This window comes from Oryzias latipes, chromosome 13 (genome assembly GCF_002234675.1).
Source record: "Oryzias latipes chromosome 13, ASM223467v1".
NCBI lineage: Eukaryota > Metazoa > Chordata > Actinopteri > Beloniformes > Adrianichthyidae > Oryzias > Oryzias latipes.
The window spans coordinates 29,960,848-29,983,971 of record NC_019871.2 but is presented as its reverse complement, the minus strand read 5'-3'; the positions used below and the strand labels follow the sequence as shown (position 1 = coordinate 29,983,971).

The following is a 23,124-nucleotide window of genomic DNA, read 5'->3' as shown; positions in this document are numbered from 1 at the left end:
TCTCCATCACATTTAGCGTAGAGGACATGCTTCCACTGCAGCAGACACACTGTCTTGTTAATTTCCTGAGTGTGTAATTATATCAGGATGTTGTTTGTCCTATCAGAAATGTTGCTGGTCTTTGTTTGGGCTGTGGGTGTTTGTGTGAGATGGGTGCTTGCGATAGCCTGAACATGGAGCCAAGCTTTGCTATCTCATCAATCAGAGACTGCAGCGTGTGCACTGAGTGAGTTCTGCAGTTGACACACAGTTTCTCTGAATGTTGTGTGTATGTCTGGGATGTGTAGCGTCAGGAAGAGCTCAAAGTAAAACTCTTAAAGTCAGATTTTGTCCTCAAAAAAGGCATATCTCCAGGTTGAGCAGATGTGTTGTGAACTCAGGAAAAAGACAGAGATGTTATCCAGCCCATAAGTGTAATTGTTCAGATTTCATTTGACGAGGATTGGGGCCCATAGGAAAAAGGCAGCGGAAGGGGAGGTGTCATCCTCTCACATCAGACATGAAGCTCTGGGACCAGGAGGAGAGGAGGTGAAAATGACTGAGATGGGCGTGATAAGTCCCGCTGTTGTTATCCGCCCTTCCTGACCCCTGAGATGATAATCACTCTGCTTGTCCTGTGTCCTCTGCCTGAAGCTGCCTGCTGATAAAAACAGAGCCGTTCATGCTCCAGGAAAACTTTTACTTCACTGAAGACTCTCTGAGATTGGGTTTCTTTGTCCTGCTTGAATCCATTCCCTTTGTCTTTTCATTAATTTTCTCATCTAATTCATCACTCAAAAATAATTACTGCTTAACCAGGTTTTCTTTTGAAAAAGGAACACACGACTGAGATTTTTCTCTCATTTCAGATGAAATGGACCTTCAGTCAGTGTAGATTATGTACTTATACACCAAACAAAGGGCTCATCAGATTTCCCAATAGGGTAATGCTCTGTTTTGGGGGTAGACTTCTGGCAATTTTGTAATCCATTAAAGAAGACAATCTGCCAACAATTCTCTTAGAGCGTTGGTACCTAAGCAACTACAGTACTTGTACAATTTCTTCGGTCTTCAGTCCCACAGTTGTCACAACTCTCCGTTGTGACCATCATGGGTATGTTTGGGGATTTTTTTTTCTTGTCCTGCTTGTTAAAAAAGATGCCGGGACTCATTTCTAATACACCAAAATAAAAGCACACAGCAGTGATTTGCCTGTATACCGACTGTACTACATGTGTACCTCCTGTATGAGGGGTCTGGGCATTCCTAAAGAACTGGACAATGGGGCATCTTGCTCTGATCCGGGACTCACTGTGCAGGCTCATTGTTTTAGCAGATCACACATATGTTTCATGTTTTTCAGGTGATTTGGGCCTGAACTCATGAGGCCCTCTTTGACATTGCTTCAATGTTCTCTTCCTTTTTTACCACTGATGTAATTGATGCACTTGTGTGTATGTCCTGGAAAGGTTTCCTGCTAAAAGCTTCTGTCAGAATCCTTCCTGGGCCTGTTTTGGAACACATTACAAAGATTTCAATCCAGCATAATGGGATAACACCTTAAATACCCTTTCAAACAGCTACTCTAACAGGATGTGTGACCTCCTCTTCAGCCATCTCTCCAAGCAACCTGGCTGGACTGCGTTAAGCAGACACCTGATTTGATGGTCAAGCTTTGTAAGATCGTCACACGCTAAGCCCTGAAGGGATGAGCCACAAATCACCTGCTAAGAGTCTTTGGAGTCAGAGCTGAGGACCTAAATCCTCAAGTTTACCTTCATTACCTGTGCTTAGGCCTCTTACTGTATGCTCACTTCGCAGGACAGAGGGTCTTGTCCTGGAAAGGCCGGATGATAATCCAACACCTGCTGGAAGGACACCTGGTGTCCAGATTTACTGAGATTGCATTTCAACAGCAGGGCCTGTCTTTTGTCGCCTGTCCTATCAGCAGACTGTTTCCTGCCTCGGACTGGTACACCATAGGAGCGCTGATTTGTAAACTGAGATCATGTACATTTCTGTGATGCCTAGAAAGACCTACCTTAGCATGCATACTACATTTTACAGCAGAATTGCTCTTAAGCATTAGGAACCATCCATTGCTCCATCCATCCATTCCATCCATCCATCCATTTTCTGAACCCACAGGGTTGCTGGAGCCAACCCAGCTACTTGAACAGGTTGCACCACACTACCGTGCAGCCCATTATGAGCTGGTGCTACTTTACAAAACTTATTTCAACTTGCTAAAGGTACGTATTTATCTATAATTTTAAAATAATCCTCACATGTCTGTAGTAAGGAAAACATTATACAGATTAGCAACATAATGCTAAAAAAAGTTAAAATGTGGTATGTTCCAACAAAAGACAACATCTTTGCAAACTAATTTATTCATTTCTATTCCGTTCTGTCCCTTTCGGGGTCACGGGGCTGCCGGAGCCTATCCCGGCCACTTATGGGCGAAGGCAGGGGACACCCTGGGCAGGTCGCCAGTCTGTTGCAGGGTAGAATGTCAACAATCACACCTAGGGACAATTTAGAGTTGCCAATTAACCTATGAAGCATGTTTTTGGGTGGTGGGAGGAAGCCGGAGATCCCGGAGAAAACCCACGCATGCACGGGGAGAACATGCAAACTCCACACAGAAAGGTCCCCCACTGGTGTTCTGTTCCAGGTCCCCCAGCCAGGACTTGAACCGGGGGCCTTCTTGCTGTGAGGCAAGAGCGCTAACCACTGCGCCACCGTGCAGTGGTTAGTTGCTGCAAAAGCAGTAACTTAAAAAGTATTTTGGTCAATGAGGTCAACCAACCCCTAATAATGTACAAAACAAAATTTAATCTAGGCTCTGAAGTGTGGAGCTAAGCAAATTAACCAAAGCTAACAGCATTATTGGAGTTTTTCTTTTTAAATATGGAATATGGATCTCACTTTCAACAAACATGGCTGGAAATAATACTTTGACAATCTTAATTAATAGAAGTTAGCAGCTAAACTACTATTTGTGTCTGTAATTCAACCCAAAAAAGTTACATTACATTTTTCCTGTATAATGTATATTTACAAAAATGTGATTATCAGTAAAAATACTGGGATGTCATATTTGATTGTAGAGTTGATTCCTTTTTTCCTCTTAGTGCATGAGTTGAGCATCTAAAAGGTCAATGGTTTCAAACTATTTCTGTCATTGAGTTTTAAGCTGAATGTTTTCTTTTTTGGTTCACTTTAATGGGTTTTGTTCTTCTTGTTTACTCTGATGGCAAATCAGAACCTTAGTTAAAAAAGAAAAGAAAAGAAAGACTCACATCTGTGTGAAGTCACACTGTAATATACAAGCTTTGTGTGAACTTGTGCGAGGAGGAGGGTTGAAAACTCATGGTTGTTTTTGTAGCAGCCATGAGCTCCACCTACACAGAGTGTGCAAAAGAGACACACTTAGTTGTCGTATATATCTTACCCCGCCTTTCTTTAGGTACTTAATCATCCCCAGAAGGATTGTTCCTCCTTTAGCTAACCTGCATGACAGCAGCATGTGATCCCCGGTAAACCGGACTTATCAAAGTAAATACTTGATCCGGACCAGGCCGGCTGCTAAACATGAAGCTCTAATGAGCTGGCTCAAATTACTGTGATTACTGACTTAATAGTAGATAATCATCTCAGTGGGATGTATAACACTGACCTTGGAATCGCACCTTTACTTAGCATAGCTTGGTGTCTGTTTGAGCAAATGCTTCAGTTTGGTGGGGTTTCTTAAGACACAATAACAACAACCTGAAAAATAACATTGTTTTTATGTATTTATGTGTTTTTTTTAATGGATTTATGGTTTGGCTTTCTATTTACTGGTGTGACATATACTGAAGCATCTCACTGTGACACAAATCACAATGACAATGCCTGTGAAAATGCATTTTATTCCTTTAGGTTACAATAAAATTGAAGAGTTTTAAGGGTTTTATTCTTCAGATGTTAAAGCCAAGCATAGTAAGTTGGCATTTAATATATTTGTCCTGTGTTAAATGATTTTATTTAAACTGAAAATTATTGCTTCTATGAACCAAATTTAGAAAAATGAACTTCACTTGATGAGCAAATCCTAATTTATGACTCAAAATGGTTAGAAAATCTGTTTTATATATTGTTCTTGCCGCCAGATAAAACTGCTTTGCGTTTTTCTTTTATTTCTTAAAGAAATACATTTGCTCCACTACCTGTTAAGCGTAGAAGTCCTTCCAGTCTAAGATGGCACATTTAAGCCAATAGAGGGCAGAAGCACTCCGACAAGGAGATCCTTCCCCTCCCACGCATCCTCTTCTCCATGCAGGCTGTCTGCTGCAGATCAGTTTAGCCTTCCAGCTCAAAAGTTCTGCATGACTAAACCAGTTACCCGCAGGGTCTAAAAAAGTCAAACATTTACAAATCACCGAATGATAACTTCCAAATTTTCTTTAGGGGTTTTTAATGGGATGTAGAAGGTCTTACATTTTGTTTTTATGAACTTGATGTCCCTGCTGGGTTTGTAAAATACCCAAGCCACTAGATGTCACAACTTGTGTTCAAACCTTTTAATGCAAACTTTGAAGTAATGTGCAACCTGGATAAAATTTTAGTCTTTTCCTTTTGTTGAACTTGGTTGTAAAATAATAAAGGTAAATACCTACTTGTTTACATTAAAGTTATCTCTTTATAAATTTTTTCCATAGATTTTGCAGAGAAGTTCAGGGGTTTTGAAAATTTACAGAATCAAAGCTGTGTCTGGTACCAAAACAAAGATTGCATCTAGGTAAAGATGCTCCACTTTTTCCTCAACCCTTACTTCATGGTTGCAGAGAGCAGTGGTCCCCAACCCCCGGGCCGCGGACCGGTACCGATCCGTGGGTCATTTGGTATCAGGCCGCACAGAAAAAGTAAAATAACTTTCATGACTTCAGTTTTATTTTTTTTTATTAAATCTGAAAGATGTTTTATTTTGAAAAATTGGCCGATTCTCTGTTACATCCATCTATGTTACTCTTGACGCAGGCCAATTTGCTCGTCTGAGTCACCTGATAGGATACCACTAAAATAAAACCCAGGAACTAGCAAAATGAATAAAAAACAAAGGTCTTTGGAAAGTTTCTTTGCCAAGTGGAAAAGGCCCAGCCAGGAGACAGAAGAGGAGCCTTCCACTTCCAAAAAAAGAAAGCTACATTTAATAGACAGTATCAGTAGTCCCACTTATAATACGGATTTATCCCAACGGAAGATTCCCTCCTACCATTCAGCATTGTGGTGAGTTGGATTTTCCATGCACTTATTTTGAAGGCATGTTTAAATGTTATAATAATAGCGACCAGAGAGGGTTGCGGGCAGAGAGGACGTTGCTCATGTCATAATTCGTGTTTATTGTTATGTTTAGAAAATACCACAGTTTTCATGCAGGTCATATTATTTTGTTGTACTGTAGTGTCGGTCACGTGCACGTTTGGTCTGCTGTGGGAGTTCCACAGGCTGCAGCCAGGGGTTACTGTGGGAGCTGTCCGTGGGAATTTTCTCCAGACATCAAACCGGTCCGTGGTGCAATAAAGGTTGGGGACCGTTGGTATAGGGGACCATGTTGGTGAATGCGTTAAGCAGGGAAGGGGTGAATACTCCCAAATAGACAATCTTTGTTCCATAATTACAAAATTGTAACTGAATCCTCTGCATTTTCTGTAAAGATAGTACTTCTTTCTTATTTCATCAGCCTTTTGGCAGTTGTGTTTATCTGGATGAGGGAGTTATTCGAAAAAGAAAACTAATTAATATTATTAAAAAATATAGTTTGTGCAAATTTTTGCCACAAAAATATTTCTAAGGGAAGATAGCTTTTCAAACTGGCAGGTAAAACAGTTTTTGTCCTATACATGTTTACAGACAATATGCAAAAAATAGTAAAGAAATACATTTTTAGAAAACTAACCCTCTCAGTAGGATCACTTTATGTCTTTAACTGAATACTTTTTCTCCTGTATAAATAAAGATTTGACGGTACCCACTAGTACTCTTTTTACTTCCGGTGGTCTGAGTCTTAAAAATGTTTTAAGATACTCTAAAGCAGTATTTTAAAGTCTTCAATTGAACTTTTAGAAACCTGTGGAACCTCTGAACAGTGAAACTCTTGTTTTACTAAAATGAACAGTAGGTGGTGAGTAAACTGGTCTTGACTGATGCATATGGTCACCAATATTTAACTTGTATACAATTCCTGACTGCTATGAAATGCAATCGATATTGTTTTTGAAAGAGGTATTTCCTCCCTAGGATAAAAATTAGTTTTAGACAATTTTTTAAAGTCTTTTTAGTTTCTGTACTTTCAATTTTTGTTTATTTCACTTTTGTTTCAAATTTGTTTAATCATTTAAGGATTTATATATATATATATATATATATATATATATATATATATATATATATATATATATATATATATATTACACACACACACACACACACACACACACACACACACACACACACACACACACACACACACACACACATGTATGCTTTCCCTGCCAGCATCTTACACCCTGCAGTTATGTGCTGGATTGTTTCAGGCGCCTCTTTACACAGCCTACACCTTGGGTCTTGTCTGGTGTGGTAGATCTGAGCCTCTATCGCTCTGGTGCTCAGGGCTTGTTTCTGAGCTGCCAGGATGAGTGCTTCAGTGCTGTCCTGTAGGCCAGCCCTTTCTAGCCATTGGTAAGACTTCTTGATATCAGCCACTTCAGTTATGGTCCGGTGGTACATCCCATGCAGGGGTTTGTCCTCCCATGAGGATCTGTCCTCCAGCACTGTATCCTCTGCTCTCCATTGCCTGAGACATTCACTGAGCACACTGTCATTTGGGGCCTTGAGCTTGATGTACTCATGCATCTTGGATGTTTCATCCTGGATAGTGGCTTCTACGCTCACTAGTCCTCGGCCTCCTTCCTTGCGGCTAGCATACAGTCTCAGGGTGCTGGATTTGGGATGGAACCCTCCATGCATGGTGAGGAGCTTTCGTGTTTTAACATCTGTGGTCTGTATCTCTTCCTTTGGCCATCTTATTATTCCTGCAGGGTATCTGATAACTGGCAGTGTAGCTGTTTATTGCTCGGGTCTTATTTTTGCCATTGAGCTGGCTTCTCAGGACTTGCCTTACTCGTTGGAGGTATTTAGCTGTTGCTGCTTTCCGTGTTGCCTGCTCCAGGTTGCCATTTGCCTGCGGAATTCCAAGGTACTTGTAACTGTCCTCAATGTCTGCTATTGTTCCTTCTGGGAGTGAGACCCCTCCTGTGTGGACTACATTGCCTCTCTTTGTCACCATCCGGCTGCATTTCTCAAGCCCAAATGACATCCCAATGTCAGTACTGTAGATCCTGGTGGTGTGGATCAGAGAGTCAATGTCTCACTCGCTCTTAGCATATAGCTTGATGTCATCCATGTATAGGAGGTGACTGAAGTTGGCCCCATTTCTGAGTCGTTATCCATAGCCAGTCTTGTTGAATATTTGGCTGAGGGGGTTCAGACCTATGCAGAACAGCAGTGGGGACAGAGCATCACCTTGGAATATCCTACATTTGATGGACACTTGTGCAAGTGGCTTGCCATTGGCTTCAAGGGTGGTTTTCCACAGCTTTATCGAATTTCCTATGAAGGCTCTTGGAGTCCTGTTGATGTTGTACAGCTCCAAGCATTCAGTGATCCACGTGTGTGGCATTGAGTCATAGGCTTTCTTGTAATCAATCCAGGCTGTGCACAGGTTGGTGTGTCGTGACCTGCAGTCCTAGGGACACTTTAGAGATACCAATTAACCTACACTATATTACCAAAACTATTGGCTCCCATTCCTAACCCGTAGAGTTCAATATGATGACGGTCCACCTTTTGCAGCTATTACAGCTTCAACTCTATTGGGAAGTCTGTCCACAAGCTTGAGGAGTGTGTTTACAGGAATTTTTGACCATTCTTCCAAAAGCGCATTTGTGAGGTCACTCACTGATGCTGGTGGAGAAGGCCTGGATCTCAGTCTCCGCTGTAATTCATCCCAAATATGTTCTATCGGGTTTAGGTCAGAACTCTCTGCAGGCCGGTCAAGTTCATCCACGCCAGAATCTTTCATCCATGTCTTGATGGACCTTGCCTTGCCTTGCCAGTGCCTTGTGCACTGGTGTACAGTCATGTTAGAAGAAGGGGCCCACTACGAACTGTTCGGACAGGGCTGGGAGCATAGAATTATGCAAAATATTTTGGTATCCTGAGTTCCTCTCACTGGAACTAAGGGGCCAAGCCCAAAGTCCTGAAAAACAAGCCCACATCCTAATTCCTTCACCAAATTTCACACTCTGTACAAGGCAGGCCCAGATGTACCGTTGTCCTGGCAACCTCCAAACCCAGACTCGTTCGTCAAATTCCCAGATGGAAAAGCGCAATTCATCTCTTCAGAGAAGGAGTCTCCACTGCTCTAGAGTCCAGTGGCGGTGTGCTTTACTCCACTGTATCCGACGCTTTGCATTTCACTTGGTGATTTGTGAGTTGTATGCAGCTGCTCGGCCATGGAAACCCATTCCATTTAGCTCTCTGCGTCCTTTACTGGGGCTGATCTGAAGGTCACATGAAGTTTGGAGCTCTGCAGCAACTGACTGAGCAGGAAATATGCGACCTCTTCATCTTCCGCTGACCCCTCTCCATCAGTTTACGTGGTCCACCACTTTGTGGCTGAGTTGCTGTTGTTCCCAAACTCTTCCATTTTGCTCTGATAGAGCTGACAGCTGACTGTGGAAGATTTAGAAACGAGGGAATATCACTACTAGATTTGTTGCATAGGTGGCATCCTATGACAGTTCCACGGTGGAATTCACTGAGCTCCTCAGAGCGGCCCATTCTTTCACTAATGTTTTTAAAAACAGTCTGCATGCCTGAGTGCTTGATTTTATATACCTGTGGCCAGACCAAGTGATTAGGACACCTGATTCTGATCATTTGGATGGGTGAGTAACTAATTTTGGTAATACGATAGAGAAATATAATAGAGAAAACCCACACATGCACAGGGAGAACATGCACATTCCACACAGCAGGGATTAAAACCAGGGTTTCTCGCTGTGAGGCCAGAGTGCTAACCACTACACCACCATGTAGCCCATCTTTTAACATCTATTTCTTGAAATTATTCAAAGAAAATCTATTAAAAATCCAGTGTTTTTTTTCACAAGGCCATCTACAAAAAGTAGGGATCTAAAAGATAAAGATACTTATGCTTTTTATCTATATGTGGTGCAAGCTTAAAGACCTTCTATCACAATTAACCCGACTTGCAAGTCAATTAGAATTGGCTGAAGGTGAACCACAGCAAGGGGTGTGTTGTGTTCACTAAATAAACAATGGCTGGAAAAAATATAACTCACTTTTTCTAACCCCAAAGAAAAAAAAAACAGGATAATAGATCTAAAATGCAGGTTTTGATGTTTGAAACTGTCATGTTCTTTAGACATTTTGTTGCCTAAAATAAAAAGTGCAAGTAAGAGAAAATGTTTCTTTGTTAAAAGGCATTTTCATTCATAATTTTAAATTTCAAACAAATAATGAATATCTAGACCGTATCCATTCAGGTAACAGACCTGGACTGCATCGTATTACTACAAAGTTAGTTGAATCTTTTATGTAGCAATTGGTGGACCATGTATGGAGATGCGTGTTGAATCACGGGAGAGGGAAAGTTAAGCACCCCCTACTAAAGAGACATTAACTTATAGTAGGTCCCCTCATAAGTGTCAGTACAAGAAGAAAACTTTGGCTTTAAGAGATCAGAGCTGTTTGTTCACCTCTAGGCTGTTGCTCACAGAGACAAACACACCTATGGCAATAGAATTTCACAAAGCTTTCTTTAACTTTGAGTTTGTTTAAGTTTTTTCTTTGTGTAAATTTCAGATGGAGATACTCCTAAAAAGAGCCTGTCCATATCAGCGTTATAAAAGTTTGGGTGTCAAAAAAAGCATTGTTGTTTTGCTTTCTGTCTTTAGAGTAAAATCTGGTCTACAGGCATCGTGACCTTTTTCTCAGATCTAAACTGTTTTTTCAGAAATCTTGGTTCATCCACTGTTGGAATAATCTGTATCTTTTTGCTGGTTAAAAACTTAAACCAGAAGTGCGCTGTAATTATTTTTAGTCTTTACAGATGCTTTTATCTGAAGCCCCTTTGAAATGCACAGATCTTGTTTTATCCAGCAGAATTGGCACCGGTCATATTGCTGCCAGCCGGCTTTGTGTTTGATCAGGGACACAAACAGTTTAATGTCCCTTCAGCAAAAGCTTTGAACCCACTTGGCTCGGCTCTTTGTGGGCTCTAATCTGCGCCTACTGTTTGTAATCCTTCTGCAACAATTAGGTTCCTCTGGCCTCCACTACCTAATCAATCATTTTTATGATGGATTATAAGTAAGACAACCTGAAACACCATCTTCCACTCAGCCAATGTCACCCTGTGCTTGTGGCACATGGGTGGTAATGTGACGCTGAGGTGAAAACCTGCAGGCTGCCCTCTCTTCTGCATGTGGATCAAATCAGAACTCTCCTCTAATTGACTATTTATAGGGCTGTAGAGAAACCCTAATGGACTTGATATTAAATCCCTCCCAGATTTTGAAAGTCTCCTGTCGGAGTGCTTTGCCAAAAATCCATGGTTTTTTTTCTTTTCTTTTTTTTTTCTTTTTACGAGAAGGACAACTTTTGGCCCATCAGCGAGTGGGAATGGACTTACCGAGCCTGATCTGCTGGTAGGTGGGATTATGGGACGACATTAGGGAAGGCCAGTGCAAGGCAGGGGAGATGGGGGCAGCAAGAGCTCCCTCAACAACTTCCAGATGTCCTTTAAAACCTGCCTCTCTCAGTGGAGATGCATACGCAGTTTGGGTAACGTGTGCTCCATGAGGGGCTTAAATGGGGCTTCTTTATAATGAGATTGACTGGGGTTTTATGTGGAAAGTCAGATAACATAAATTTCAAAATGCATTCCCTGTTCCCTTAATGCTCAGACTAAAACCTGCAGCATTAAAGCAAAGTCTGGGGCCTTTGGTGTAAACCTGTTCTGCTTTGCCTTTAAACTACACATTTAAATGTTGCTGATTGTGGCGGTGTGAACTGCTTGAATAGACGGCATGTTTCAGACATGTGACTATTCTCTGTCGTTTACAGATATGGTTGGCTCCAGCAGCAGTCACCTTCTGTGCACTCATTCCAACTGAAGGCTGAAGCTTGATGGAGACCAGTACCAACCTACTAACCGTCCTTCTAGAAGTTAAAGATTTCCAAAACAATATCTTGTCGAGGATGATGATTAGATATTCTTACACTGTATGTCTATCAGAGAGTTTGTATTATGTAAAATAAATTGCAAACATTGTCAATTTAGCTTTATTTCAATAATTCATATAAATTACCAGTAAAGCTAAAGAGGCTTGTTCCATTGCTTTTGTGGGTTTGTAGCATGCATGCAGTGGCAGTATTGTCCTAAAATTCACCTTTCTATCAACTGTTTCAAGTGAACCAATTTATAAAAAGACATGTTTTATCAGTCACTGGTTTATCAGTCAGAAAAAGCTGGAACAACTGTGGGAAAATGGATTAACAAACATTTAGCAATGGAGGAAAAAAACGTGATTTTTTCAGCAACTCCTTTCGGTCACCAGAAATTAATTTGATAAAAAGTTTCAATGGGTTTAAAAAATACAAGATAAAGTTATATGCTGTTTTAGTTGAATATACAATTATTTACTCTAAAATGAAAAGAACGCTAACATACAGACTCTACTATGTAAGTTTTGTCTGAGGTTACAAGAGCTGCAGATTATAAACTTGGTTCCATCGAAGGGCGGGTTTTAGTACAACCATCTGCCAACCTGTGGTTGAATATTTTCAAGATAACTGGCTGTTGATTTGTCGATTCAAAGGTGAGCTCTGTACAAAGGGAACTCCCTTCATGTGTGTCGATGGCTGAGAAAGCAATGGAGAAAAATGTGCTTACATGAACCAGGAGCGAGACATCAACATAACTCCTGATCTGTCAGAAGCTGCACATGAAGGAGAGCAGTGAACTGCTGAGGCCCTCCGGCTGCTTTGCTCAACCCTAGAGAGTTTCTCTTTATAACTGTAATTTTAAGGCAATAAATCAATACTCTTCATCTTTTAACATCTCTTAACCTGTTTGTTTCAGTTTTTTATTGGAAAGATTGCAAAGTTGAATTAAGGCACACCAGATATGTTTCTATGGGCTGTGGCTCTGAGGTAGAGTCTACCTGTCCTATCAGAAGGGTTGGAACTCAAGGCATGAACATGTTTATTAACCAAGTGTGCAAACACATCATAATCCAACAGTCTGAACGGCCATATAGGGATGATGAACAAATGTGGATCAGAACCATTTCATACATAATTCTGTCTGTTCACTCCCATCCCAGCTGGGACTCTCCGATGTTCAAAGCTCTTTTTGTTTTTTCCTTTATTTAACTTGTCCTGTCCAGAAATAGATGAGAGCTGAAGGCCTCTTGTGTTGGACATATTTTACTTTAACAGTAGGGGTTCTGTATCTTCTGACAAACTAGAGGTATGTCTATATAAACCCCTTTTGTAATCGAGGCCAATCCTTATTCATTGTTATCATATTTGAAAATCTTTTGTGTTCAAAGCTCTTTTAGAAATTTTTCAGTAAGAACTGCATGATGCCTTCTCCTGCTGGGAACCATACCAAGAACTCTCAGGAAAATTAGAATTTGTCTGAATGTAAGCTATCATGAGGAGGAGTTTAGTTTAGTTTATTATAGCTCATAACTGTTTTTAATGGGAAGTGTTTTTTTATTAAAGCAGGTTATTTCATGTGTTCCCTCTTGTTAGACAATCATCTGCTAACTTTTCACTCAGCAATATCTGGAGTTCATTTTATTCTGCAGTTTAAAATCTGCCACAAATTCGTGCAGCCAAATAGCTTATTTCTGCTTATTTGCTTGTAACTTTTATCATGAAACTTAGGTTAATGTGATACAAACACATTTAAAATAAGCTGTTAATACAGAAAAAAAATATTGTTTTATGAAAGCCAAACTTTTCAAAACACGTTTTGAATAGTGTGTGAAATCCAAAAAGTATTCCTGAGATTGGAGGACGACCCCACCACCACCACCACCACCTTGAACATGGAGTTTTTCTTTCAGCCAGTTGAACCCAGCAGCTCTGAATCCCAGGTTCTAGAAATCTAGACTGTTGTTTGGAAGAAATAACCGTTCAATTCCTTTTTTACAGTTTGACTTTAATCTCTGCTCAAAGCTGCATCTGACCACCAGCTCATGGCACATGTGCTGCACATCTGCATTATTGAAACAGCAAACACTGCTCAGCACATGCATAATGTATGCAGACATGATTGCTGATGTGCATCCATTGAAGTGCAATTACACAGGGATTGTGGCTGTAGTTCATTATCATCATCAGCCTGTTTCGTTTATGGATTCTCAACATCCTTCAATGGTTTTTTCAGGAATCTTTGCCTCTTCTCATTAGCTGTCACTCCAGTGACTCCCTGCACTACTCATGCCTCCTTGGTATTGATGGGATGCATCTCGGAGAGATATAGTTCCTTGAGAGGAATAGGCTGACAAGTCTCTTTGAGACTGAGCGGGTGAGCCTGCCTTCCGGTGACACAGAGGTGAAAGGCCTGCCTTGTTTCTGGAGCCAGGCACAACTACAGAGCTGGATGTAGAGGAGGGTGATGCAGGTGCGACGGGCAGACCTCTTTGGGCTGTAGGTAAGCCGAAGCCATCGGTGTCAGCCTGTGACCGCGAAACCACAGAAGGCGCTTGGTGAGGTACCCCAGGGGTGATGGGGGCAGGGTTGGTAAAGTGAGCTGTGAAGGGCTGGTACGAAATGCCCTCCACACTGTAGTGAGGGTACGGCTGCCTGGCAGCCCACATGTTGCCACCAACTGAAGGAGAGCTGGTCAAGCCATCTGCATCCACCACACCCGGTCGAGAATCTGTGTCGATGCCCCCGTACATGCAAGCCTCCCTGGAGGACATGGCTTCAGTGCAGTAAGAGTGAGACACCAAAGGCGACTCATAAGAGGGTGCTGAACGAAAGTAATGCTCCTCTGACAGCACAGACGCTGTCTCCAGATAAGGCCGCTTACATCCCAGCTCCAGGTGACGGGTATTATCTACAAAGAGATAAAGTCAACGGGTGTGTCTTCATAGAAAGGATGAATATACAGCTTTTTGACATGGTTATGACTACAGGCATGAGCTGAAAGCAAGAGCATACCCCTGTGTTTGAAGCAGTGATACATAAGGCTGGGATCTCTGCTTTGAGGAAAGTTGTTTGACATGGGATCTTGGGAGCCTGAGTTTGAGAAAGGACTTCCAGTGTCATACTGGTAAGAGGACAGGACTTGAGGATGTCCAGTTAAAACTCCTGCTCGGAGTTTCCCTGTGAGGTGATTTTGTGAAGAGATAATCTTCTGGCGAACCATGTTCTTTGAAATGATTGGATATTCCTTCCTGATTACAGCAACAACAAACAAAGAAGAAAACAAATTTTACCCTGAAACTCAAGTCTAAAGAGCTTAGAAAGATTCCTCCACCAAAACTCGGTCATCCTTCAAGCAAATAATATTCAGAATGGCTCTGATATGGTAAGTGTTTAATAGACTCTAAATAGATGGCAAATGTTCAGTTTAAAAATAAAACAAATTTTTCCGCCGTTGTGTGTGGACTTACCCCTGTATCCTTGAGACACGCAGATCTCCGTCTTCACTCCCTCTAAATCCTTTTGCAAATGGGTTGTTTTCTATTTTCAGTTGTGTGATCTAAAAGAAATAAGATTCAGTTGTTTAAGTTATCGTTACACAAAGTCACACTGTAAGAGTACATTTTTTTTTAAATCTCTCAGCAAGGTTAAAGCAGAACATCAGATTTTCTCTCCCTGATTAAACCCTGGATTTAAACTCTACCTCTTCAACGTAAGGAGATGGGTTGTTTCAACAATTAAAAACTTTTTGACAAAGTTTTATTTTTGATTTTAAGATAAAGTAGCTCTTTTGTCTGTTGGCATTTTCATTTATGCATGATTTACATAACTTAGGGTTGGGTGGCTGCTGTTTTCTGCTGTACTAACCCTGATCAAAGGGTTATGTCCAGAACACTTTTTGCTGGGATCAACAGAAACCCTAGTGCCACCTTAGCCTTTCATTCATATGGCATTGATGAAGATAGTCCTAATAATAAACAGTGCTGTGAGGGAGTGTAATCTCACCGATACCATGACTGACATAACTTATCTACAGAGGATTTTGGTATACCTTGTGGTTTTGATAGGAGGTTACAGAGATAAAGGATGTTTCATGGAAGACATGTGTACAGTAGGCGGTATTTTTTGATCCAAAAGCGTTGTTTTCATCAGCTTTGACGATGTGAAGCCGGGGTTGATATTTGTGCATGGAGTTCAGAATGATCTAGGAAAGGCAACAAAAGAATAGATGATAAGTATAGTCCTGTACTCCCACTCCCACTCGATGACATCACCAACAGTCGCCGGTCATCTACATTAGCACGCAGCTGCCAGCACTCGGAAAATGCATAAAAACATCAGTTTTATCACTTTTTGAAAGTCATGCTAAAACAGAAAGTTGTTACTTACATTAAAATGAAAACTTCTGTGCATCAGAGCACACCCACATAAAGAAATTTCGTTTCTCCTCGGATTACCCTCGTGGCGGGGGGAAACGGAGCCCTCCACAGTGAGGGTTTTCCCCTTCAAAAAACTATTTCGGACAGCCCTATCCCTCCAAATGCCCCAACGATTGGAGGGATAGGGACATTTACAAAAATCCTTGATAAACATGCTCCTATCAGGCACTATAAAGTTAAAGGTCGTAATAATCCGTGGTTTAGCTCAGTTTTGGCTAACCAGCTACATGAAAGGAATGTAGCATGGGCAAAAGCTAGATATTCTGATAATGCATCTGACTGGCTGGCATTCAGAAAACTACGCAATGCTTGCACTACTGCAATTCGAAATGTGAAATCTGACCATTTTTTGAAAAATACTACAGAAAATTTAAATAATCCCTCAAAGTTTTGGAAGATAGTTAAGTCCCTAAATGAAAATAATTCAGGTGTTGAGCTCCCTTCAAGTATAATGAAAAACACTTGTAATACAACAGACAAGACAGAGATGCTTTCATGTTTTAATGAGCATTTTTGTTTCCTCTGGATCATTATTTAATTCTATAAAACACTCAGCTGAGTACACCCTCCCTGTGAATCACGAAGACTTAACACATAATTTCTCATTTTCCCCCTTCACAACTTTAGAAGTCTCAAAAGCCCTTAAACTCCTTGATCCTACTAAATCTGCTGGTCCTGATGATCTGGAACCATATTTTATAAAAGCGGCAGCAGACTCTATCGCACTTTCACTGACCTATTTATTTAATTTGTCCTTGTCCACAAACACCATTCCGCATGAATGGAAATTGGCTTATGTGTTACCTCTACTTAAAGGTGGTGACCCAACAAATTTGAATAACTATAGACCAATTTCCAAGTTACCCATTTTGGCAAAAGTTTTGGAAGGTCTTAAGTGTACAATTAAAATAATTTCTCATTTCAAATAATATTTTAAGCCCATCACAATCAGGTTTTAGAAAGCAACACAGCACAACAACCGCAGCTCTTAAAGTTTTAAATGACATCCGAATCTCTGGATGACAAACACCACTGTGCCGCCCTTTTCATCAACCTCTCTAAAGCCTTTGATACTGTGGACCATACTGTGCTTAAACAGAAACTGTGCAGTATTGGGCTGTCAGAGCATACCGTCGGGTGGTTTGCAAACTACCTGTCTGACAGGACACAGTGTGTAAAGGTTCAGAACCAAAATTCAAAATTTTTAAAAGTATCCGCAGGGGTTCCACAAGGCTCAATTCTTGGGCCGCTGCTTTTTACCATTTATATAAACGACCTTGATAAAGGTATCATCGATAACCTGCACCTATATGCTGATGATACCATCTTGTACACTTCAGCACTTTCAGTTGAGCTTGCCATATCAAAGCTCCAATCAGCTTTTAATCAACTGTAGAACACTTTTTATAATTTAAAACTGGTTTAAAACTCTAATAAGACTAAATACATGCTATTCTCTAAAAGCAAAGCCAAACTCCAAAACCTGCTCCCAATTACTACAAAAGAAGGACATTTAATTGAACTGGTCACAGAATACAAATACCTTGGTACTTTAATTGATGATTGTCTAACTTTTAAACCACATATTCAGAAACTGGCTCACAGGCTGAAACTAAAATGACGCTTTTATTTCAGAATCAAATAATGTTTATCATTTAAAGCCCGTAAGAAACTTGTCACTGCCACTTTTATGTCTGTCCTTGATTTTGGTGATGTGATTTATATGAATGCTTCTGCTGATGCTTTGCATGCTTTGGACACTGTTTTTCATGGTGCACTGCGTTCTATAACAAACATGAGGTCACAAACCCATCACTGTGTTCTGGATGCTCGGGTAGGTTGGCCCTCCTTATCCCAGCGCAGACTGAAACATTGGTACCTTTTAATTTATAAATGTATTCTTGGGTTGGTACCGTCTTATCTCCGGCAGCTCATAGAACTGAAGAGCAGCAGCAGCTACAGTCTGAGGACATGCTCCTGCTCTCTGTGCCCAGAGTGCGCACAGAGATGGGAAAAAGGGCTTTTAGATTTGCTGCGGCACAGTTTTGCAATGAACTCCAGAAAGAGTTTAAATTGAAAGATTTGATCTCCCTGGGCTCTTTTAAAAAACTTTTAAATGAACGTGAGACAAAGCTTTCAAATTGTAAATGCTTTATTTAAAACTGTCTTTTATGATTGAGTGTGAGTGAATATAAGGGTTGTGTGTCATTGTTGTGCTGCTGCCTCTTGGGCAGGACGCTCTAGCAAAAGAGATTTTTAATCTCAATGAGTTTTTTATCCTGGTTAAATAAAGGTGAGATAAGCCAGAGGGGTAGGGGAAGGATTTGTTTTATGGCCTAATTGTCAACCAGATACTGTACAGATGACAATGTGTAACTGGTTTAAATGGGCAAAATATCTTGCTTTGTAACAGTTTTTTTTTTGTAAGCAGTGCCCAGTCTAAATCTGTCTTCTATACACTGCTGTGCAGTATATGAAGCTGCCAGTACTATTGCTGAAACAGTTGATGGTGAACATACACGTAATCATTCATCCACTATCATCAGTTAAATTACCATTTAAATAAATATTTCTTCACATGTAGATATTTGCTAATTGGCCACTAAACCGGATGCCAGCGTCACTCCTTACTATGAGGTTCATATGATCTTTTTTTAACCAGAGACCACTGCACTGGTTTTATGTTGCTGGTTTAAACCCTATTTTAGTGACTATCTCACATTTGTGTCAGGAAGAGAATCTAGAGTGAAGAAGGTTAGCTAAATCCCTATGGATATCACTTTGCTGTAGAGACCAACTATAGGACACTGCACCAAACAGCTACACAGAAGGAATTTCATTATCACTATTGATTTTATTTAATTTCTTTAAAAATAAATGTGGTAGGTCAAACACTAGATGGCAGTGTGAGGTTTTTTGCTGTAGGTGGAGCTAAAGTGTAGCAGAGCTCATTCTACTTTAGATGATGTCAAACTCCAACTGGTTTTCCAGAAATCCTGCCTTATCCGCTGCTGAGTACCTGGATCAGAAGTGTTTCCCCAATGAGCTTCAATAGCAGGTTGGTTGGAAACCATGTACGACACCGGCCTGCAAGATCTGGAGTTTGACACTCCAAAGCCCATCTTTTAATGTTGAATTAAAGATATTACAATCAGTTTTTGTTATACTCGGAGAGACAAGACATATTTTGTACATTTGTGTTATTCCAACTACTTTGTTGGAAAACTGGTAAATCTGCTTTAGGTGCAGATTCAAGCCATGAATGCACATTATTGGGGTTTTATAAGCTAGCTCCAGCATTTGGTAATGCTTTTGTTTGTCTTGCTGCACCATAGATGAGGTACATCCCTGCTGAATTCCTCACTCAGGCTGAACCTCTCAAGTGTAAACTTGCAAGAATCCATTAGATCAGTGAACACTTCCCAGCATCCTTCATCTCCATCACACTTGCTGCGGTGTGAGTGTTGTGTACGCGTGTAGCAGGTGGCATGTGTTGAGCGCGCTCAGTGTTTGGGCTGCTGGGTGGCTCCAGGTCAGCTTCTAACGTTGCTCTGATCGCTGCAGCCAGAGCTGTGCTCAGCGAGGCATAGCTTTAGAGAGGCAGGGTCATCATTGGTCCAGCTCTGTCAAGCTCAATAAACATCAAGCTTCACATCCACACACACCCCACCCAACACAATGTCCTAGACAAGAAGCCTGCTCCTCAAGAGGGCTCCCAAAGAGAAGAAAGGCTGAAGACGCTACGGGCTGCCAGGCTCAGGCTGAATGGAGACCGGTCCCTTACTCATATGCTCCTGTTGCCAGGCAGGCTGGAGTCAGAGATAAGCCAGTGGCTGGTTCACCACAGGCTCTGTGTTGACCTTTGTCTGCTCTGCTGTCAGACAGTGATACTGGAGACTCACAGATGAGCGTCTGAAACCATTGATCAGGGCAGCTTTCCTCACATCACTGAAAGGATTTGCTTTCATCTCCAACGATGTGAAAACATGCAGATGTGATGATTTTCTCTGGCTGATGTGTCCTGTAGGGGGTTCTAAAACCACTTTTGCTGAAACTTGGATCCAATCAAAATAGAGTTCTGTCTTTGCGTTGTTTAAACACCAGACAGCATTTGTGAAAGACCATCAGATCAAACTACTCTGACGGGGGTAAACATTTGCAGTTCACTGTCATGGAATTATTATGATAATGGCAGTTCCTACTGAAAGGTGGAATTAACATGTGGTTTGGCTAACTACCAAACCACCTTATGCTTTTGCTTTGGTTACCAGAAGCACATCTGTCCCAGTCTTCTAACATCAGTGTGGTTAAAAAGCAGAGATCTTGTTGCTGATACAGAGCAGATGTGTCTTTCAGATAAAATAACACATGCCAACATAGAAATTAAGAAGTAATTTCTGTTGACTCTAGACAATCTACAATAAATGTTTTCAATTTACCTGATGCTGTTAGTCAGGTGTCTCAAACGAGCATGGTCAGTGTAGACATCCAAGCTAAATTGTAACATTATATTAATATTTTGGGAACCCTCCAATCACTGCTTTTGCAAAATACTTTTTCCCCAAAGAAATGGAGTAGTAAAAGGATGGCCTGGACCATGGTGGACAACAGCTGCAGATCAGAAAACTGATCTGCACCACTGTAACTGTTCAGCTGATCACTCAAATTGCTTTAAGGCAACAACTTAAGGGGAACATCTCATTTCCAGAGGTGTGTGTGGCTTTGATCACAGCTGTTTTTGGGTAAGCTTGGTCCTCACTAATGTTTTGTGGTTGTCTTTTTGGCAGAGATCTCATATGGGATGGAGGTGAGATGTTTAAAAAGTACCTTGAACCTGCCTAGAAATGATCTAAAAATCGAAACCTACGGTATCAGCCCAGAAAAATCGGTTTGGTTTAAATCCTCTGAGCTAAAAAAGAAAAAAGAAACATTTGGGAAAAAACTAGCAAAAGTAATTACAAAATCTGATGGTTTTTCTGTGTGGAGAAATGTATTTTTACAAAGCTTCATAATTATTCGCTCTGCACATTTGAAAGTGGCAAATAATGTTCTTCATCACACTTTAGGGGGCCTTGTTCCTCGCCTCCTGGTCTGGGCCTCTTCTGGCCCTTGCTTGGCCCCTGACTTGCTCAGTCCTCATTACTCGCCCTTATCACCGTCCAGGCACTCAACTCGATCTGACAGGAGGCTCCACCACTGATCTGAGAGGTTATGAACCTAATGAGTCCTGCCAGTGATGGGATGGCTTCAGACAAGCTATCCCAAAGGTTCCCTGGGGAGCACTGCCACAGTCCCACTCCTCACCTCCTTTTGCAGCCTCTTTAGCTCCATCTGTCTCTCAGATTACCTCCTCACCTTCCTCCTCCCTTGGCCAAGACTCTGCATGCACTAACAGCTTTTTAGTGCTCCTATTCGAATCAGATGAACTAGAAAAAAAGTTTTCTTTCAGAGAGATATGTGTTTCACAGTTGGATTTTTGTCAGTCTCTGTGTTTTTGGCAGAATCCTGATGTCTTTCTTTTTTAACCTGAGAGTCGCACCATAGCAATAACAATGAATACTTTGACCAATTGCCTCGAGGAACTTAGAGACTAAATGGCTTTTTACTTCAATAGGAAGTGGGTCCTGGCACCACCAGCTGACCCTCCACTTTCAAACTTGAATCGTTTTACCATCATGTCAGACTTGCAGTCATTGACGTGATTGGAAAGAATTTAAAAAAGGATCAACAGGTTTGTGCTTAGGTCAAATCCAGCTTCTTTTATTTGAGGCAAGGAAAAAACGTCCATTCAAAATAAACAGTACCCTCAGACAGTGATCCACTCCAAAACTAAAACTCTTTGTTTATCAGATCAGATCAAATCTTTTACAGGGTGGATCAAACCTACCTGCCCTGCCTTTTTATTTTTGAGTGTATTCTTTTACATGTTTTAGCATCTCCATTTGTGTTGCTGTGCTTGGTTGATGTTCCTGAGAGGTTGTGAGGATGCAGCAAAAGCTCAGGAACAAGGGCTTTTGCTGTCATGGAGCAGAACCAGAGACCCCAACTTAAGGTTTGATACATTGGTAAAGGGCCTATATCATGCAAAATTAACCTTTTGAGCTTCTCAGTGTAAAATAATGTTAATTCCTCCCAAAAAGTGTATTTTGATCTATTCACGTATTTCTGAGGATTCCTCTAAAAATCTGCTCTCTGAACACCAGCCCCTCCCAATTCACGAAAACGAGTGGTTTCTCACATTATGACATCAATTTGTAATGTCACAATGTGTGACAGCCCCTTCCAGAAAGAGTCTGGGCTGTCAGCCCCGCCCCCAGGCTAATGTAGTAGGTTAAAAAAAGAGAGAGAGAGAAAATGACACCCACCCTTTTTTTGGTATTTTAATAACATTTGTTTGAGTTGGGTGTGTTACTTATGGCCACTAGTAGGAGGTGCCGTCGGTGCTGCTATGCCGCTGTGGACTACCAGCGAACTAAGTGCAGGGACAGCTCCGTTATTAAATCAGCAGATGCCTGATCAGCCGTGTTTTGGATCTGCCCACAGGTATGTTGTTTTATTTGTGTTAAATGTGATGTTAGGAGTTTTCTGTTGTGATTAATTTTAAATTATACCACGGTATGGGTGAATACTCGATGCTGATTGGCTGCTGGGTGTACATTAAAAAGTGATAAACCACAGTGATAACTGCATGGTGAAAAAAGAAGTTCCGGTCACCTAGCTTAAATGTTTTGTATCACTGCGCCGGCTTCTTAAAAACAACCTTTTGCTTCATCATCTGGACAAAAACAAGCGGTAAGAGGTGAACTTTCTCTCTGAACTGATGCTTTATTCAACCCATCGGAAAGATCCGCATAAATATATATATCGCTGAATCTTGACTGCAGCGGTGGTGCACTATTTGTAACGCGCCGCACCATGTAACAAATAGTCCGCTTTTTGTGAGAAAAGTGATCCAAATTGGGAAAAAATACAAGAATTAAGGACTAAAAACGGGTTACTATTTATTTATTTTGTAAGTGACCATGGTATAAGCGGGTTAATGGCCTTCGAAGTGTGCATTATTACATTTTAACGCACTTCACGTGGCACGGTTTAGGCTTCCACTGCGTGCATTAAAAAGTAATAATGCACACTTCGTCGGCCAGTAACCCTTTCCTAGTGCATGATTGTTGTAGAAGAACAAGGAATGTTCCTACATTTATAAAAGGCGTATTTTTCTAAATGTGTTTCACCACCATTTAGTGCCCCGGTCTTTTTGATGTGCCCGAGGTACATGAGTGTATGTGGACTCAGTGCAGTACTAGAGAAAAGTTGAAATGAATAACTGAATGTATTTGTGTAGTAACGTTTCTGCCCATTGTGAGTCAAATTATTTTGTTTATTGTGAATTAGGGTTTATTTGTTTATT

The 23,124-nt window shown here is 41.0% G+C and overlaps 2 protein-coding genes across 7 annotated transcripts in view; one reads left to right on the top strand and one right to left on the bottom strand.

Annotated features, from left to right (window-relative positions):
• Positions 1 to 23,124, top strand: part of brip1 (BRCA1 interacting protein C-terminal helicase 1) — a 131,965-nt gene that overhangs the window by 89,567 nt on the left and 19,274 nt on the right. For 4 of the 6 annotated variants that reach the window (XM_023961280.1, XM_023961281.1, XM_023961282.1 and 1 more), the window contains one exon: positions 11,179 to 12,172. The exons of 1 other annotated variant lie outside the window; for it this stretch is intronic. In XM_023961280.1, the coding sequence (XP_023817048.1) occupies positions 11,179 to 11,235 (57 nt within the window). In that variant the 3' untranslated portion in view covers positions 11,236 to 12,172. Of the gene's footprint in view, positions 1 to 11,178; positions 12,173 to 23,124 lie in introns of those variants that run through there. One more of the 6 variants, XR_002874397.1, reaches the window with a different exon arrangement.
• The window catches only part of tbx4 (T-box 4), a 34,596-nt gene continuing 24,736 nt past the window's right edge, over positions 13,265 to 23,124 (bottom strand). The window contains exons 6-9 of the mRNA XM_004075986.4: positions 15,329 to 15,481; positions 14,748 to 14,836; positions 14,293 to 14,528; positions 13,265 to 14,188 (exon numbers count right to left, since the gene is read on the bottom strand). Coding sequence (XP_004076034.1) covers positions 13,533 to 14,188; positions 14,293 to 14,528; positions 14,748 to 14,836; positions 15,329 to 15,481 — 1,134 coding nt within the window. The 3' untranslated portion in view covers positions 13,265 to 13,532. The remainder of the gene's footprint in view (positions 14,189 to 14,292; positions 14,529 to 14,747; positions 14,837 to 15,328; positions 15,482 to 23,124) is intronic.